The sequence below is a fragment of the Lampris incognitus genome, chromosome 5 (genome assembly GCF_029633865.1).
Source record: "Lampris incognitus isolate fLamInc1 chromosome 5, fLamInc1.hap2, whole genome shotgun sequence".
Lineage (NCBI taxonomy): Eukaryota > Metazoa > Chordata > Actinopteri > Lampriformes > Lampridae > Lampris > Lampris incognitus.
Window position 1 is genome coordinate 54,346,291 of NC_079215.1, and position 19,349 is coordinate 54,365,639.

At 45.2% G+C, this 19,349-nt stretch overlaps 1 protein-coding gene across 1 annotated transcript; it reads right to left on the reverse strand.

The window, feature by feature from the left end:
• Positions 1 to 3,402: 3,402 nt before the first annotated feature.
• Positions 3,403 to 19,009, reverse strand: rasal3 (RAS protein activator like 3). Its single transcript, XM_056280564.1, is given in 17 exon segments — positions 3,403 to 3,690; positions 4,219 to 4,329; positions 4,567 to 4,786; positions 5,128 to 5,241; positions 5,399 to 5,490; positions 6,336 to 6,537; positions 7,184 to 7,420; positions 7,532 to 7,676; positions 8,603 to 8,747; positions 9,473 to 10,141; positions 11,206 to 11,304; positions 13,114 to 13,255; positions 13,433 to 13,521; positions 13,602 to 13,669; positions 15,549 to 15,621; positions 15,871 to 16,013; positions 18,429 to 19,009. Coding segments are annotated over 17 exon segments (3,186 nt in total). The 5' UTR covers positions 18,778 to 19,009.
• Positions 19,010 to 19,349: the final 340 nt, after the last annotated feature.

Sequence of the window (19,349 nt, forward strand, 5' to 3'; positions counted from 1 at the left end):
AATAGTCTCTCAGCGCTGTTCGCCAGTGTTGGAACAACTAATAATAATGTGACACACACAAATGTATGGTCACATTTTGTGTTTAAAATGAGTGATGTGCTTTTGTTTGTGTAACTTTGTGAAACTGTTCTTCCTACGTCCGCCACAAGGGGGAGCTCTGAGTAAACGGGAGCGCTAGTTGGGCCAGCCAGCTTCCGTTCTTCAGAGAACAGCCTGATTGATGCGCACGCTGACGTCTCCCGTCTGTCTACTTTTATCTGTTTAAAACAGGTTAGTAGTGTATATTGCTCTCATCCAGTGCACCAGATTTACATTTAACATGTTTAACTGTGTTAATCTCGAATTTTATGTCTTATTGAGTTTGAAAAAAATACACTTTTACTGAGGTAGCAAACGTACCGATGTTTCCCTCGGTCCAATATGGATGTAAGCTAGCCTGAAATGGCCACAATAAGGTACAGGGGCGATTCTAGGATCAGAGCTTTAGGGGTGCTGAGCACCCAGAGTGCTGGCCGGCCAGGCAAGATAAATTTGGGGGGGTGGATCAAACCATTTTCGAAGCATGGGGGGAGGTGCTGTATTTTTGTTGTTAAAATATTACGTTTAAACCATATACCGGATATGGTTTTGACATTTCTTCAGCTTATTAAACATGGACATACAGTAAAAAATAAAAAAATATCTTCGATTTTAGAGGTGCTGGGGTTCAATTTAGGGGTGCTGCAGCACCCCCAAAAATGGGCTAGAAACGCCTGTGGTACAGACCATTCTATCTCCCAAGAGAATTCCCCTGCATGTTGTTGACTGCAGTCTACATACCACCACAAGCTACAGCCGCAGTGGCGCTGGACGAACTGTATGGAGCCATTAGCGGACAGGAGAACTTGCACCCTGAGGCCATGTCAGTTGTGGCAAGGGACTTTAATCACTGTAACCTGAAATCTGTGTTACCAATATGTCACCTGCCCAAACAGAGGCAATAAGACTCTCGACCACTGTTACTCCACGGTCAAGGCAGCTTACAGGTCTATCCCATGACCTCACTTTGGAAAATCCGAACCCTTGTCAGTGCTCTTGCTTCCTGCTTACAAGTATAAAACGAAGTGTGCACAGCGCAGCCCACTGGGAGGACAGTGCAGTGCTGGACTCCAGAACACAAATCCAAACTTCAGGGATGTTTTGAATCAACAGACTGGTCAATCTTTAAGAACTCAGCCTTGGGTGTGGATGAGTATGCTGAATCGGTCACTGGCTATGTTAGGCTCTGTGTGGATAACTATCCCAGTACAGTCTATTCACTCCTACCCCAACCAGAAGCCCTGGATTAACAGCGACATTCACCTAAGGTTGAGGGAGGATACCCACTGCTTCTAAATTGGGGACAAGGAATGCTTCAAAAAATGCAGGTATGACTTAAGCAGAGCCATCAAATCCGCTAGAAGACAATATAAGGACAAACTGGAAAATAATTATAGTGGCTGTGACTCACAGCACATGTGGAGGGGGCGCCAGGTGATTATGGACTATAAAACTAAACCCAGTGTGCCTATCAACACCTCTGCCTCTCTCCCGGATGAGCTTAACAACTTTTATACCTGCTTGGAAACTCAGTACTTGGACCCAGTGACAGAAGCACAGCGCCCACCTGATGAAGTCAATCTAGAGGTGATCAAGGCTGATGTGAGTAAAACTTTTAAAAGCGTTAAGGCTCATAAAGCTGCTGGCCCAGACGGCATCCCTTCCCATATCCTCAAGGCATGTAACACTCAGCTATCTCAGGTTTTTACTGATAATTCTAACCTGTCCCTGTCATTGTGTGTGCTTCCACTGTGTTTTAAGAAAACCACCATTGTGCCTGTACCTAAGAAAACACCCGTCTCTTGCCTTAATCATTAATGACCTGTTGCTTTGACCTCTGTTATTGTGAAGTGTCTGGAAAGATTGGTAATATCATATATAACATGTAACATTGCCTACTGTTCCAACAGTAGGCAATGTAGATGATGCTATCTCACTTGCTCTGCAAACTGCTTTAGTACACCTTAAAGAGAAAAACACCTATGTCAGAATGTTGTTTATTGATTACAGCTCTGCTTTTAATACAACTGTGCCGTCTAAACTAGTGCTGAAACTCAGAGGTCTTGGTCTGGGCAACTCTATCTGTGATTGGCTATTTGATTTCCTGACAGGCAGGCCCCAGAGTGTGAGAATAAGTAAAACATGCTCATCTACATTAGTTCTTAGGACCAGAACACGTCAGGGCTGCTATCTTGTTCCCCTATTGTGCAGTTTGTTTACACACAACTGTGTCGCCAAATATGATGACAACAGCATCATTACATTTGCAGATGACACCACAGTGACTGGAATAATAAGCGACAGTGATGAGAGGTCCTATAAGAGGGAAGTGGAAGATTTAACCACACGGTGCCACCACGATAACGACCTCTAAATGTCAATAAGACCAAAGAAATCATTGTTGACTTCAGAAAGGTCAGAGGAAATAATTTTTCCATCAATGGTTCATTTGTTGAAATTGTGAACAGTTTTAGATTTCTTGCTTTACACACCATAGACACCCTCACATGGTCTCAAGTCACAGCAGAGACTGTGTTTTCTGAGACGTCTCGAGAGTTTTGGTATGAGCACCAAAACTCGTATGGCAGTACTATGGAGAGTGTCTTGACAGGCTGTATGCGTGATTTGGTAACCTGACCGCGCAGGACTGCAAAGGACTGTAAAGACAGCAGCAAAAAATCACTGGCATGGAACTACCACAACTTCATAATTTACACCACTCGCTGCAAAAGTAAAGCCCTAAACATCATTAAGGACACCAGCCACCCTACTCATGTTCAGTTCTCTCTCCTTCCATCTAAAAAACATTACCGGAGCATCAAATCACACCACCCGTCTCAGTAATAGTTGCTGAACAGCTGACGCACCCATATGCACCTTACACTGTTGTGTTATCGTTTACTGTATATTGTATATGTAACATATGAATGGGTCGCTGAAGTGTCGCGTGATGTAGGCTGAAAGGTTCAGGCTACCGATTCCTGCATGCATGACCAACCCCAGATAGGCCCCTCCTCGCGGTATTGACCGGACTTCACTTGTGGAGTTGGCGTAGCCTGGGCAGCACTCAGCTGGCTAACGGGACCGATTTTTCCCACGAAATCTTCAATGGAGTGCAGGAAGTGACGTATTTTACATATTTATAGACTAGCATTTTTTTTCTAATGTGTAAGTTATATTTATGCTATTCATATCGAAATAGATTACTTTGATTTGGTCGGTTGTACACAAATGAACAGTGTTAGAAGCCATGATCTACGAACGTCTTTACGTCACTCAAGCTACATGGAACAGAATTTTGGGAATCACAGTCAGTTTGCTGCTTCATCTATCGCCATTACGTGGAAATTCCCTTAAGACATGGGTGTTAGTTTGTTTTTGTTTTTTTTTTTCTTCATTTTTCTTGAGTCCACAGTCTCACCTGAAGTAGGTGCTGGCCAATTGCTCCTCTCTTCGGGTCAGCAGATTCTGTAGCTCATTGACCTCTGCCTGCAGCATTGCATTCTGGTCTTGACTCTGGACGATGAAGTCCTCCAGCCGCTTTGCCATCTCCAGTTCCCTCTCTGTTACCTGCTCTACCCCCAGACGAAGCTCTGACAGCTCTTGTGCATGCTAATGGGCGAAATCCAAAACATTTTTGAGGCGGTTAGGGAATCATTTAATCATACACCATGGCCTGAAGTAAAACACGGTAACACTTTCTATGAAGCTTGCATCTATGATGCCCTATAAGCATCTATAACGCCCTATAAGTGTAGCTATAAGTCATTGTAAGATTCATTATAACCATGTATACGGCCTCACAACACCTCATAACCACCTTTATGATACATTATGTCAATTTAAAACGAATTTATGCATTATAAATATGTCATCATTAGCCTGTTTATCTGTCAGATGTCATAATGCATCATAGCCAACTTGTTTTGCTGAAGTTTTGTAGAGATGCATAATGAGACTTCAGTGCTATTTCACAGTCTTCAGCCATAGCCGTTAGTCATTGTAATACACATTATAGGAAAGTATGGGCGTTACAGCTGCAACAGGTGCTTATAGGGTGTTATAGATGCTTATAGGGCGTTATAGATGCAAGCGTCATAGAAAGTGTTACCAACACTTTTGAGTTTAGAGATGGCATACCTTCTCCATTAAGTTAAGCTGTTCATGCTGAGCCTTCATTTCCCTTGGCTCCTTGTTATGAATGTATTTTATCCACGGAACTGGTGCTGGTGGAGGCTTCACACTGTCTACCTAAATAACAAAAGGAAAATTTGTCTGCATAATTCCCACCCATTCGCCGACACACCAGAAGAACATAGCAATATGCGTGTGCTATTGAAATGGGAATAAAAATCGATAAAGGTTTTATGGGTAAATTGTGGGTTAGTAGACAAAATTGCTACATTAATTGCAATGGCATGACCATTTCTAGCACATATATCTGTGCAAAACAGCCAAGCTGGGTTCACAGCTTCTCTTTGTACTCACAGTTTGTGGTGGGGAGATATCCAGAAGGTGACTCTCCACCATCTCCTGGCTCTGGCCTTGCTGCTGGCCTTGCTCATGATCTTGATCGGCGGTCTGCAGGTTCTCTGTGCTGGTCTGCCTCCTTACAACATACCTGCTGTGGCCTGGTCGCCTGTGCGGGGCGCTCTGAGTTCTGATGACTGGCTTTCCCTCTCTCATACTCCTTCTAGTCTTGCCATCACTGCCCAATCAATGAAAGAATAGCTTAATGAAAATGTATAGTCACCTGGAAAAGTAAATATGATGAATACGTACGAAGAAAATAAAGGTATAACGCACAAATTACATGCATTAATTAATTCCTTTGTTTGTCCACTGATGTATTGAAAAATAATTGTTTATTGAAGTGGCTCGAGGATGCCTGGCCCACAATCTTTTTAGTTACGATGAAAGATGGTAAAGCAGAATGTAAACAAAACATAACTGCATAAGATATCTCATGCATATACCTTGCACAAACAACACACATACACATGCAGGTGCAGTATATGTCGATATAAGCATCATTTTGAGGTGTCATACCTATCTCTTAGGCCTTTGGCCTCCAAGGGAATCTGCTGGAGAGATGACTTGTGAGGGCTGTACTTTCCCACATCTTTTGGAGGTACATATGTCGGCTTATTTTGCCCTACATAACTGCAACGAAGAAGTTTTTTAGGCAAAATATTGCACCTGTTATTCAATGTCAGAATACACCACAAAGCACAGAGAACAGTTTACATGATAGAAGGACACGTGTGGACTGATGGCTCATACCGCACTGGCCGGGCAGAAATGTAGGCCTCCGACTCACCTGCCAACTGTGATCCGTGGGGCATCAGGTCCCAGGGATTCTGTTATCTGATTCAGAATGGAGGGCAGAGGGTAGAGCTTGTCTATTGTATCCTGCGGAGAGGGGAAGTTGGATGTCAGTTTCTTTACCAGTCGAGCACTACTCTCTCATTTGGAGCGTTAACCAAGCTCGCGTATAGAGAAGAGAAAAAAAAACAGTTCCTCTTGTGAAATTCTACGCCCATATTTCTTCAGTGTTATGTCCTTGGATGAGGCGATAACTTGTAACTATACGTATTTTCTTGTGGGCTTGCCGAAGGTGTTATTATGGTGGTTAGAGTGGTCTGAACTGGTTTTACTGATTGAGATGTGTCATCATTCGGTCCGCTCCACTGTAAGAGATTCCAAACATTCTGCCGTTCATTTCTACTGAGGTGGTGCAGTGGTTAGCGCGGTCGCCTCACAGCAAGAAGGTCCTGGGTTCGAGCCCCAGGGTAGTCCAACCTTGGGGGTCATCCCGGGTCGTCCTCTGTGTGGAGTTTGCATGTTCTCCCCGTGTCCGCGTGGGTTTCCTTCCAGTGCTCCGGTTTCCTCCCTCGGTCCAAAGACGTAGGTCAGGTGAATCGGCCGTACTAAATTGTCCCTAGGCGTGAATGTGTCGTCCCTGAGCTGGGTTGGTGGCCTGTCCAGGGTGTCTCCCCGCCTGCCGCCCAATGACTGCTGGGATAGGCGCCAGCATCCCATGACCCCAATTGGGATAAGCAGCTTGTATAATGGATGGATCGGTTTCTACTGAGATTCATTTTAATGTCAAAAAAGTTGACATTTCACAACATTTCATGAGAATCTATCCATTTGTTTCTTGAGATATCTTGCTGATAGACAAACAGACAAATGAAGGTAACGGCATATCCTCCATTGTGGAGGAAACTAGAACTAGATATCTTGACTTAGCGTACCTGTTCCCTCAGAGAAATGATGTCCACCAACAGACCATGGAGCACCGCCAAGCGCAGCGGAAGGTCAACGTAGCCGTCAAAGGAGCCCATTGGGATCTGGGTGTCTGGGTTGGACACCGCCTGTAGGAAGCCCGTCATCCCCTCCCAGTGTTGCTGCAAGAAGTCGTTCATAAAGAGCATGTACTCCTCCTTTTCTCCAAACCTGAATAGGAGAAAACAGTAATTTATTTGAGCTTCTTGTGGTACTAAAACTAAATGCTGTCTTCTTACCCAGCAGACTTCTAAAGTGTTGTCATCGTTTCGGGGCTCAGATCAGTTTAACTTTCTCTATGGTGAAAATGAATAGGGTTTTTGGATCCTATTGGACAGTCCTTCTGCTCTTAAAATATATTGAGTGATATAGGTAAAAAATGGTATATGATGAGGTTATTACATATTTCAACATCTTGGTGAATTTTTAGGGATCATTTGAAGTGTCGTGCAACCGCCGCTGGCAGCCGTCAGGGGTAAATACAGTTTTCACTTTGCAAATGCTACCAATTTCTTGATGCCGTTTCAAAACCAATGAAAATCCACCTCGACCAGTCTAGAAATGCACAAGAGAGCAATCCTCAGAAGTAAAAAGAGTGAATATTTGCATTGCACATACGTAGGTAAAGGCAATTATAATATACCCCTCCCCTATATGTTTTTACATTAACCCGAAACAGGGCTGGATCCATAATACCTAATTTGTGCATTATAGGTTTTTCCTAACAAGCATTTTATTCCAAGTGTGTAACCCATTTCAGATCACATACAAACTTTAAATTCACACAAACGGGGAGCACGACGGATTTACTACACACAGGGTGAAGTTGGCCAGGTTCTGGATGACTTTGGCGGTCAAAGTTAGGGTACGCAGGGTCGCTGGCTCGGGGTAAGGCTGTGTCAGACCGAACAGGGAAGGGCTCAGGATGGCAGGACACAAGAAGCGAAGGAAGAGGGAAGCTGAGATGAGACGCTTGCCGATCTCCGGCCTGCCCTGGTCCTCGCAAAGCTCCACCCAGCTGGAGAAGATCTTGTTTAACTCCTCAGGGAATGATCTGAAGGGAATATGAGATTTTTTAGTGTCGGCGTGCTGAAAATCTCCTTTTTGTGTAGCCAAGGGCCTTGTGGTAACCTCATGTCTTCTCCATAGTAAACTCTTCTCTCACCCATGACTATTTATGATCTTCAGCACCACCTCCTCACAGCCCTCCCTCAGTTGCTTCTGGTTGTTGGACAGCTCCGAGGCAGGGCATTTACGAGGGTCGACCTCACAGCTTTCTGCAAAGTCACTTAAGCGGGTGATGAATTGCCCTGTGGTGAGAGAGCGAGAGAGAGAGAGAAAAAATTTGAGTTCACCAACATCAGAGACGAATTAGCAAACCGACTCAATTAGCTTGAAGGTTCTCTGTAATTTAATACAATAGAATAGAAGAGAATAGAAGACTCTTTATTAGTCATTTTGTATATACGTACAAATGAAATGTACCCTCTGCATTTAACCCATCCTAGCTGTGTAGCTAGGAGCACCCAGGGGACCAACTCCAGTTCTTCTTTCCATTGCCTTGCTCAGGGGCACAGGCAGGAGTATTAACCCTAACATGCATGTCTTTTCGATGGTGGGAGGAAACCCACGCAGAACACGGGGAGAACATGCGAACTCCACACAGAAAGGACCTGGGGTTCGAACCCGGGACCTTCTTGCTGCGAGGCAACGGCGCTAACCACTGGGCCATCGTGCCGCCCATTTTTTGTGGCTTCCCTGGAGCATAATGTACATAGTATTGATTGAAACAAAAGAAACAATTCACGGCCCCCAAACTCCCCAGATTTTTGCACTCAGAAACACAGGCGATGTGCCGACTGAGTTGTTTTTGTCGTTGTTTGACACCCTCCCCCAAGGAAAAAAACTCAGTCCTCAGCAAACTATGTAGGGAATCACAGCGAACAATATGTACCGAATGCAAATGCCATCAAATGTGCTGTGTATCCACAACCGTTCAACCGAATCTGTCAGTCTTGCGTGCTTTGATTTGTTATTGTTGTTATTCATTATGGCACGGCGGCTCAGTGGTTAGCGCTGTCCCCTCACAGCAAGAAGATTCTGGGTTCGAACCCCCGGGGCGGTCCAACCTTGGGGGTCATCCCAGGTCGTCCTCTGTGTGGAGTTTCATTTGAAGTTTCAAAGAGAAGGAGAAAAGGCTAAGACACAGGACAAGAGAGACACTTATCACACTCACCGAGTGTTTCAATGAGGTACTTTTGGCCGACCAGCTTCATGTATTCGTCTATGGCTTTAGTGGCCAGTGTGTTCTCTCTGAAGATCAGTGCCTCCTTGCCCCCGAGACGTTCCACCTCCGCACTGCCCAGAGCAACCAGGAACTCCTGAAAAACCGAAAAATATACATAAATAAGGACAGAAGCATGCGTGCTCATCCCTCTTAAATGTCTGTGTAGTATCCAGCATGGTGCTACGAATAGACCGTTAACTAATAGTACTAATATTTCTTTACAACTGAGACAGGTTCCTTTAAATTGATAATGGGGGGGGGGGGAAATGATGACAATGATGTAAGCCTCCCACAAATTCTTATCATAAAAATCATCAAACCACCCCCCCCCTTTTCTCCCTAGTTGTAATTGGTCAATTACGCCACTCTTCCCGAGCCGCCCCGGTCTCTGCTCCACCCCCTCTGCCGATTCAGGGAGGGCTGCAGACTACCACATGCCTCCTCCGATACATGTGGAGTCGCCAGCCGCTTCTTTTCACCTGACAGTGAGGCGTCTCACCAGGGGGACGTAGCACGTGGGAGGATCACGCTATTCCTCCCAAACAGGCGCCCCGACCGACCAGAGGAGGCGCTAGTGCAGCGACCAGGGCACACACCCACATCTGGCTTCCCACCCACAGACACGGCCAGTTGTGTCTGTAAGGACGCTCGACCAAGCCGGAGGTGACGTGGGGATTCGAACCGGCGAGCCCCGTGTTGGTGAACAACGGACCAGACTGCTACCCTACCCGGATGCCCTATCAAACCATCCATAAATCAACCAACCCATCAATGATTCTCAGAGACTCGTCGCTGAAGAGCGTTAGAGCCAGTAGTCACCTTAGCTTTGCCGATGCTCTGCAGCACGTGGACCAGTGCTCCTGCCAGCTCCTCCTTTTCCCTCACATTCAGCAGTGGCTCCAGACGCCGACACATCTTCACGTAGTCCAGCGTCACAAACTCGGCAAACTCTTTGTATTTCTCCATAGGCAGCACTTGGAGGTTCTGGAAGCGGGCTTTGATGCGGAGCGAGGCCTGGGGCCCCAGCGTTTCCTTGTTCCCGGTGCCGGACACCTTGTAAGGAACGATGGGATGCCACTTCTCCTGGTACGCTCTCCCGCGTATCTCGGCCAAGGGGATGGTCACACTGCCCAGGGGATGCAGGCTGGAATCGTCTCGCGAGTAACGCTTCTTGGGATCCTCGTCGCGAAAGAGGTGGAGGGTGATTTGGGAGACCGAGGGTAGGTTGTCCAGCTCGAAGAACTCCCCCCAGAATAACTGGCAGCCTCCGGCCAGACCTCCATTGCCCCCTAGGCCTCCCGCAGCCCCAGCCGAGCCGTCTCCTGCCAGGCTGGAGCGGTGAGAGGACTTGCCGACGGCTCGGCTGCTGGTGCGAGCGAACAAGGTCCCATCCAGGTGTATTTCACAGTAGTAACGCCGTTTGGCTGCCAGGTCTTTGGCTTCGTTCACCCAAAGACTGATGGAGTTTTCTGTGCGTTCAATGTTATCCTGTAAGTAAAGAAACATTAGGGTTGCAATACACAAGGAGTAAAGCTTACAAAAAAATGAGCCTTTTTTATATGTACACATTGTATATATGGCCCTTCATGTGCAAAATTGTATTTCATTGCATTCAAGTCTACTACATTTCTTTCCGGTGGATAACTTGAAAATAACAGTAACGAACAGAGATGGGCAAAGTGAATTCGTAATCTAAATGTTACAAAACACAGATTCAGAAAAAATATCCGCGTCACAACTGCGTTTGATCAAAATACATGTAGTCTGAGTTTCGAATGCCAAAAAAAGAAAACCTAGCACCGGGGGGGGGGGGTGTCAGAATTTCCCCCAAAGACCGCTTCTGCAGAGGAAGTGTATTTCATATCAGTTTGTGTTGTGAACAAAGACGAAGGTTATAACTGTTTGTGTGAAAGATTGTCCTAAAAGGTAGGCCTACGGGGCTGTTATCTGCTGTTAGATCAGCATGGTGGGGGTTAGCAACCAACAGGAAGTGACGAGTTCAACACAGCAGCGACGAGCACATGTACAAGTAGTTTTTCAATAAGACACTCAGTATAACCCCTTTCATGGAAGTGACTGCAGCCCAAAAGGAAGGATCAACACACCACACACAGCATCCACACCACATACAGCATCCACACCACGTCATCACGTGTGATTTGGCAGCTAACTATCTTCATATCATTCTCGTCATCACCGTGACTTGGATGAAAAGGCCACGGCAAGAAAAAAAACATCACCCCTCCTTGATCTCAAGTCTGATCTCTGCTGAAAAGTATTTACAAAATGCCGCTCCCAAAAGTAACTCATTACAAATTAAGGTCTCTTTTTCAGAATGATAAAAATGACAAAATACACAAAAGTAATTAAATTACTTCTTTTTTTTCAAATACTTTTTGATTAAAATACTGCCCATCTCTGGCAATGAACGATGATCACATCAACGCAGTGGTCATCTAAAACTGTTCGGTTTGGGTGAGAATGAGAAGATTTGTTGTCAGGTTTTTTAGTAATATGTCTCTTGACTGCCAGTGTAAACTTTACTGACTCACCTTATTGGGCTGGGCAGCCCGCCTCAGGTCCTCGATCCAGCGGTCTCGCTCGGCATTGGATGTACAGCCAAAGCAGTGAATATTGTGAGAGTTTATCACCTGGTAAAGTTCAATTCAAACCAAAGTGATTAGCTGCAACAGACCCCTTACCGTGTTTCCGACTGAATTTATCAGACTCAGAAATCAGAAACACTTTGTCGTTTCATTTCATGCACTTGCGCACACGAAATGAAACGAGACATCATCCCCCCCCCCCCCCGGCCCACAGCAGTGCAACACAAAGACAAAAACACATCCAAAAACTACAAGAGCACATATATCCAAACTAACACATGTATCTAAACTGAAGAAAATAATAAAAATAAAATAAAGATCACTGTTTCCCGGGTCCGCTTCCGGTGCGGAGACGGCGAGTTTAACAGTTAAATGTTGAAGGTAAATAAGTAAAACTTGATGGCACCTTTTTGAAAACCGTGGTAAAATGCTGGACGATACCCCAAAAACCGTGGTAAAATGCTGGACGATACCCCAAAAACCATGGTAAAATACTGGATAATACCCCAAAAACCGTGGTAAAATGCTGGACGATACCCCAAAAACCATGGCAAAATGCTGGACGATACCCCAAAAACCGTGGTAAAATGCTGGGCAATACCCTAAAAACCGTGGCAAAATGCTGGACGATACCCCAAAAACCGTGGTAAAATGCTGGACGATACCCCAAAAACCGTGACAAAATGCTGGACAATACCCCAAAAACCGTGGCAAAATGCTGGACAATACCCCAAAATCTGTGGCAAAATGCTGGACGATACCCCCAAAACTGGTAAAATGCTGGACGATACCCCAAAAACCGTGGTAAAATGCTGGACGATACCCCAAAAACCATGGTAAAATGCTGGATGATACCCCAAAAACCGTGATAAAATGCTAGCCGATACCCCAAAAACCATGGCAAAATGCTGGACGATACCCCAAAAACCGTGGTAAAATAATGGACAATACCCTAAAAACCGTGGCAAAATGCTGGACGATACCCCAAAAACCGTGGCAAAATGCTGGACGATACCCCAAAAACCGTGACAAAATGCTGGACAATACCCCAAAAACCGTGGCAAAATGCTGGACGATACCCCAAAAACTGGTAAAATGCTGGACGATACCCCAAAAACCGTGGCAAAATGCTGGACAATACCCCAAAAACTGTGGCAAAATGCTGGATGATACCCCAAAAACCGTGACAAAATGCTGGACGATACCCCAAAAAATGTAGTAAAATGCTGGAAGATACCCCAAAAACCGTGGCAAAATGCTGGACGATACCCCAAAAACCGTGGTAAAATTCTGGACGATACCCCAAAAACTGTGGTAAAATGCTGGATGATACCCCAAAAACCATGGTAAAATGCTGGACGATACCCCAAAAACCGTGGTAAAATGCTGGACGATAACCCAAAAACTGGTAAAATGCTGGATGATACCCCAAAAACTGGTAAAATGCTGGACGATACCCCAAAAACCGTGGCAAAATGCTGGACGATACCCCAAAAACTGGTAAAATGCTGGACGATACCCCAAAAACCGTGGCAAAATGCTGGACGATACCCCAAAAACCGTGGTAAAATGCTGGACGATACCCCAAAAACTGGTAAAATGCTGGACGATACCCCAAAAACCGTGGCAAAATGCTGGACGATACCCCAAAAACCGTGGCAAAATGCTGGACGATACCCCAAAAACCGTGGTAAAATGCTGGACGATACCCCAAAAAGAGCAAAGGTAAACACACGAGCAAGGAGGACAGGAAGATGGCGAGCGGGACGGAAAACAAACACGGACGGCGTCAGACACGATGGAAGACGATGCAGATAGGAGTAGGAGAGGAGGGGTCAAAGGTTATTTATCTACCTCAAAGCAGTACTTCTCTCCCAGAATAGAGCTGTGGACCGGTCTGATGACAGTGTTGGTGTCTGCGCTCAGATCCAGACTACCTGCAGCGCTGACTGGAATCGACACAGACTCCCGGGACCCATAGTGCCTGAAAAGTGGACTGAGAGGAAGATCAGTACAATCACACACTGAACTGAAGAAGACTCGGCGATGGAATAACACGACTCCTTAGAAAAGAGAGGGAGAAAGATAAACGTCATTTGTATGAAAGAAGGCTGGTGTTAATACTCGGAAAGACAAATCTGGAGATGTTGTTGTTCGCGTCAGGCCGCCGTACCTGTTTCCTTTCCCCAGTCCGATGGTGTCTATTTTGGTGGTGCTGCTCCTCTTCCCTGCCTTACACTCCAGACGTCGTCGGATCATCGCCTAGGGTTAGCGAAGGGAACCCGTATCAGAGCCCGTACGAATCAATCCGGCCTCTTATCTCTGCTGTGTGCAATACTCACCCTCACGCCGCCATCTTGGCTCTTCAGTCGTGGGCCACCGGCCTGGGCCGCGTGGTCCGGGCTGCATTCTGAGAGGGGTAAAAACAAAAACACACAGGGCAATTTGTTGATATGGTGCAGATACTAGTTATTGAGCTGCATGGTGAGCAGTACATACACCTTAGAAGGTTTATATAGATAGATATGTGTATATATGTGCGTGTGTGTGTGTATATATATATATATATGCATGTGTGTGTGTGTGTATATATATATATATGTGTGTGTGTGTGTGTCTTATGAAGACAGCTGAGAGGGGGATAGAGTCACATATTTTTTCCATGTAACGGTGTGTACGTTATGCCGATTAATCCTTCTCATCTTGCATATATATACCTTTTCCTGTCTATGTGAGAGCTGTGAAAATTGAACCTGCCAGGGGTTCTGCTCATTGAGGTAGACTCCAAGGGGGAAATGCCCCCCCCCCCCAAACCAGCCTTGCTAGTATTTGGGTTCACACTAACGATCCGCTCGGGTGCACGGGTTCATTTCAAACCGCTTTAATTAATCAGTGGGCCCATCGTCCGTGTTGATCAGCGTTAGAACGCCTCGCCGGCTGGAACAAACGAGATAAATATTCATACAGGATGTGGCTTTATGTGCTGCCGTGGCCGTCCAAATAAGCTTCTCTAACTCCTCTGCTTTGCTTACCAGAAACACTTAACATCTCTGCAATTGCACGCCGTAGTTGAGGTAAAAAAGAAAACAAAAATCCCATTTTAACCCTGTTTCATGCCTGTTTTGCCCTCAGGGGACACGTTTAATGTTACTTTGATTGATTTTTTTTTACATTTTCTCATCCAAATCTTCATAATCACGTCTATAATATACATATACTATATAATATATATTGTAATAGCATAATATATGATATATCGTCACCTTCTTAAAATAATGGCCCGAGTCACAATTTCAACTTTTTCAAAAAACAGAATACACTGAAACAAATATAGAATATTTGATATTTCTTAACCGTTTCACACAAGAAGGTATGTCAACAGTCGTGTATTGTCATAACCTTTTTTGTGTGAAATGATTAAGAGACATCATATACTCTATATTTGTTTCAATTCTGTTTTTTGAAAAACTTTTAAAATATGACTCGGGCCATTATTTTAAGAAGGTGACGATATATAATGAAAATTATAATAGTCACGTCTTAGTCAGGAGTGCTTGTCATGTCAACAGCAAAGTCACCGCAGTAAAAAGAAGCGCTCTTCACAAAGATGAGGACACACCAATAGCAGTCCATTTAATTAATGAATTAATTAAATAACATATATATATATATATATATATTTATTTTTTTTTACTGATCAAATTATACATGATCCTTTGCTTACCTAAAGCACCCCCACATACAATCCAGCGTTTAAATCCCATCATTTAGTCCAGAGGTGTGTGGAAAACCCGTTACTCAGATCCCATAAGCAGATCCTGGACCATCGCCCTCGCGTCCCAGAACAGATGTCGGCCTTGACACACAAGAAACTAACCGAGGAAGGAGTAAAATACGTCCAAACCGGCGATGTATTGTGACAAACAACCCGACCGTCTGTTCCGACCAATACACCTCTCTCCTCCCCCCCCCTCTCTCTCTCCCCCCCCTCTCTCTCTGAACCAGCCTTGACTGGTCTTTTGGAACACCCAGGCACGATGTTATCACTTTACAGACATTTAGAGGAAGTAATTTGACAGCAACTGGCACGCATTAACCATAAACACCGCCGTTTCCTCTGAGCCTACCTACGAGGGCTCGCTCATAGTGTCGGCGGCTCATGGTCGCCCTCGTGCCAGTTGATTTGAGTTTATTGTCCGGACATGATTTAGCTTCGACGAATCTGGTGATTTGACTCGATTGGTGTATGTGTGTGTGTGTGTGTGGGGTGGGGGGGGGGGTATATTGACCCGTGTTGATATCTGCAAGGCTCTGCATGCTGAGGTGGGAGGAGCAGCTGCTGACTCGGGTCCACATCACAGGCTGAGAAAGACACAGACAGTGAAATTTTAGATTTTACCCTGAAACATAGCATGAGGGCCTACAAGCCGGTAACCATCCACATGTCCGTGTGGACTGATTTCACCCTTCACGCTTTTTGGTGAATTCGGAGACAAGGAATCAAATGGCTACTCCATGTCTAACAGATGTTACCGTTATTTGACGGCTAGGCTTATGTATTAGGATGTTGATCATGGGGTAAGCTGAAGTTGTTTGTGCTCGTACTCGTACCTCTTCTTCTTGGGAGATGAGGATCTGTCCGTTTTCGAGGACACAGTTGATGATGTCCCATATGGGGACTTCTTGGGGCGAGGCCCACTGCAGCCTCGATAGCTCGGCGGGCGCTCCTGATGCAGGATCATTCTTGGTCCCATCTGATTCATGCAAACACACCCACAGACGCACAAACACACAAACGCATACGACTCGTAAGCTCTCTATCTCGCGTCACGGCAGCGCACATTCCTCGACTTCCACGGTTTATCCCATACCCCTTGGCGTAAGCTGCGGGTCCTACAGGAAGTTCATTATGTGCAAAAAGCGGGCCCTCGTGAATTCTTCATTTTGGGTAATTATGGCCTGGTTGTACTTATCTCACATGAATTTTTGGCCACTCCCACTTCTTAAACCACCGAGGCAGTCGCTTTTGATGCTATCTTCCTGTTTCCCCCTCATCACACAACAGGATGAATTACACATATCCTGTCGTTCTCTTCAGTCATTTTTCGGCGTGCCCTTCTTTCAACATTTTACGTCAGAATGCTTTTTTTTTTCTTCTTCTCACACATTGTGAGTGTTTATGCTAGAACTGCTGATTTCACGTTTTCCTTTTCCTCTCCATTTGGGTTTTCTTTTAATATAGGGTGTGCCCAGTATTACATTTTTATGCTAACACGTTGAATGGGTACTCGGAGGTATGTCTGCTGCTGCCTGTGGAGTTGCACATGCATCCCACCCATGTTTCCTGGGATTAAATCCTGGTCTGGATTAAACCCTGGTCTGGATTAAATCCTAGTCTGGGTTAAATCCTGGTCTGGATTAAATCCTAGTCTGGGTTAAATCCTGGTCTGGATTAAATCCTAGTCTGGGTTAAACCCTGGTCTGGGTTAAATCCTAGTCTGGGTTAAACCCTGGTCTGGATTAAATCCTAGTCTGGATTAAATCCTAGTCTGGGTTAAATCCTGGTCTGGATTAAATCCTAGTCTGGGTTAAATCCTGGTCTGGATTAAATCCTAGTCTGGGTTAAATCCTAGTCTGGGTTAAATCCTGGTCTGGATTAAATCCTAGTCTGGATTAAATCCTAGTCTGGGTTAAATCCTGGTCTGGATTAAATCCTAGTCTGGATTAAATCCTGGTCTGGATTAATCCTGGGCTGGGGAAAATGCATGTGGGACTCCAGAGACGAGGATAGGTGGCAGTGGACCACCCACTCACCTTAAAAAAACAAAACAAAACAGATTTTGACACTTTACTCGATGAGTGTTATTTAATAGCATTGTGATACTGTAGCTGTCATGCATTGCTGAGGAAATCCTTGCCAAAATCCTAACTGGTGAGGATTACAGTATCCTGATATGTCAAATGTAAATACAGAGTGGCATGAGCCACACAAGGCCACTGTTTTACTGGCTGAAGACAACAGGGTTATATTAACACTGTGTCCGTGCATTGAAGAGTAACTAAACCCTCGGCCATTTTAATGAATATGCTGACATCTACAGGTTAAAAACCATATAAAGGTGAAAGTCATGGCAGGCTGGAAGCAGCATTGACAGTACTATTGACAGTTGTTAGTGCTGTCTCTGTCTGTCTGTCTGTCTGTCTGTCTGTCTGTCTGTCTGTCTGTCTGTCTGTCTGTCTGTCTGTCTGTCTGTCTGTCTGTCAGTGCTGGTTCTTTGGTACACCTCCATCCAACAGTCCCATTATTAATGTTATTATCTGCAGCTGTATTTATCCTGCTATGCTAACATCACAGAGTACCAAGACCAGCCTGCCACGTTTTTAACCTTCACATGGTTTTTAACCTGTAGATGTCAGCAAATTCACTAAAATGGCACTAAAATTACACAGGATGTATTCTAGACCAGTGTTTCCCAACCCAGTCTTCAAGGAACCCCTATCCTGCAGATTTTCTTTGCAACCCTGAATGGGTACCTGTGCGTAGTTATTCAACCAATCCGCAATGAATTATTTTAGATGTTGCACACCTTGCATGATTAAGTGCTGTGAGATGATTGGTTGAGTAAGTACAAGCAGGGCTACCTATGCAGGGTTACAATGAAACTCTGCAGGATATGGGTTCCTTGAGGACTGGGTTGGGAAACGCTTTTCTAGACATAAGAACGTTAGCCAAGTTTAACCTATCAATTACTAAGAATCGAGGATTACACTTTATTTCAGGCTAACAAGGTGGTAATTATCACGTAATTTCTTAGAAATAAGGTCGAAATTACCTTGTAATTTGGGTTAGGGTTAGCTGTAAAATTACCTGTAAAAACTACCACCTTGTTACTCAGAAATTACAAGGTGATTTCAACCTTATTTCTAAGAAATTACATGATGATTGCCACCTTATGACTAGGAAATCACCCCCTAAAACAAAGTGTTGCCGAATCGAGCATTCTGCCAGTTCTGCAGCAACCTGCCTTCCATCCTGCACGAGCAAAAGCAACTATTTTAAACTAGAAATTTGGAATGTGGGTAACAAAACAAAACATCGTACTATACAGGATGGATTCCAGTAGAGGAGCCATCTAAAAGCTGGAACTTAGTGCCTCTTGGCATCTTACCTGACGTTAGACCTTCGCTGCGGCTCGGCAGCCTTGGCCTCTTGAGCTTCTGTGACACGCTCCTGAGATACTTTTTGAAAAGTGCTCCTCCGCTGCCCTTCATTGCGGGCTCTGTAGTAGAGAGCCCTGAGGTGTCCGCACTGGCTGCAGCTGTGGATGAATTGGCCGCATTGGAGGAGGAGGAGGACAGGGTCAGGGACATAGAGCCAGGAGGCTCGGATACGGCTCTTCTGAAGGGCTTCTTCCGGGGTCCCGTGGCCTTCTCTGGCTTGATGGATTCTCCAGCTTTCCCCATGGATGAGTGCTTGCTTTCGGGGTCTTCGCTCAAGGCCTTGCGCCAGTTCATCATACCCCATTTGGCGGTGTGGTTCTTCTGAGCCTTATCTGTCGGTGTTGTCGTTGAACTCACCGCCCCCTTTCCTTCTTCTTTCGCCTCATCGTGGGCCCCTTTAGATCCAGTTTTCCATTTGTATGTGTTGATGGGGTCAGGGCCCTCAGAAGGTGGGTTGAGAGAGGGCTGGGCTAGAGGCTCATTTTCCTTCTTGGTCTGCTCAGTCTCCTTTGGTAGATGTTGAGGAGCCGGTTCTATGTCCTTTTCAGCAGTGCCCATTTTTTTTTTTTTTTTTTTTTTGTGGTGTTGAGACAAAAGATTTTGCTCCGCTTCTCAAAAAGGCATAGTTTTTTTTAAAAAGGGCCCAAATTCTTCTGGGCACATCGTATTTTGAAGGAACACCTTACCTGATTTTCATGACAACTGATGACCGAATCCGTCCTAGTGCTTGGCCAGCGTGTAAAGGACAGTTAGCAGTGTGCACCTCCACTCGCTCGAGCTCTGCTGTTGCCTGCTTCCGGTGATGCAAATGGCATCTTGAAAAAAACACAAGACTTGGCTGTTCAGCATGTGTTCGCCTTTGCTGCTGC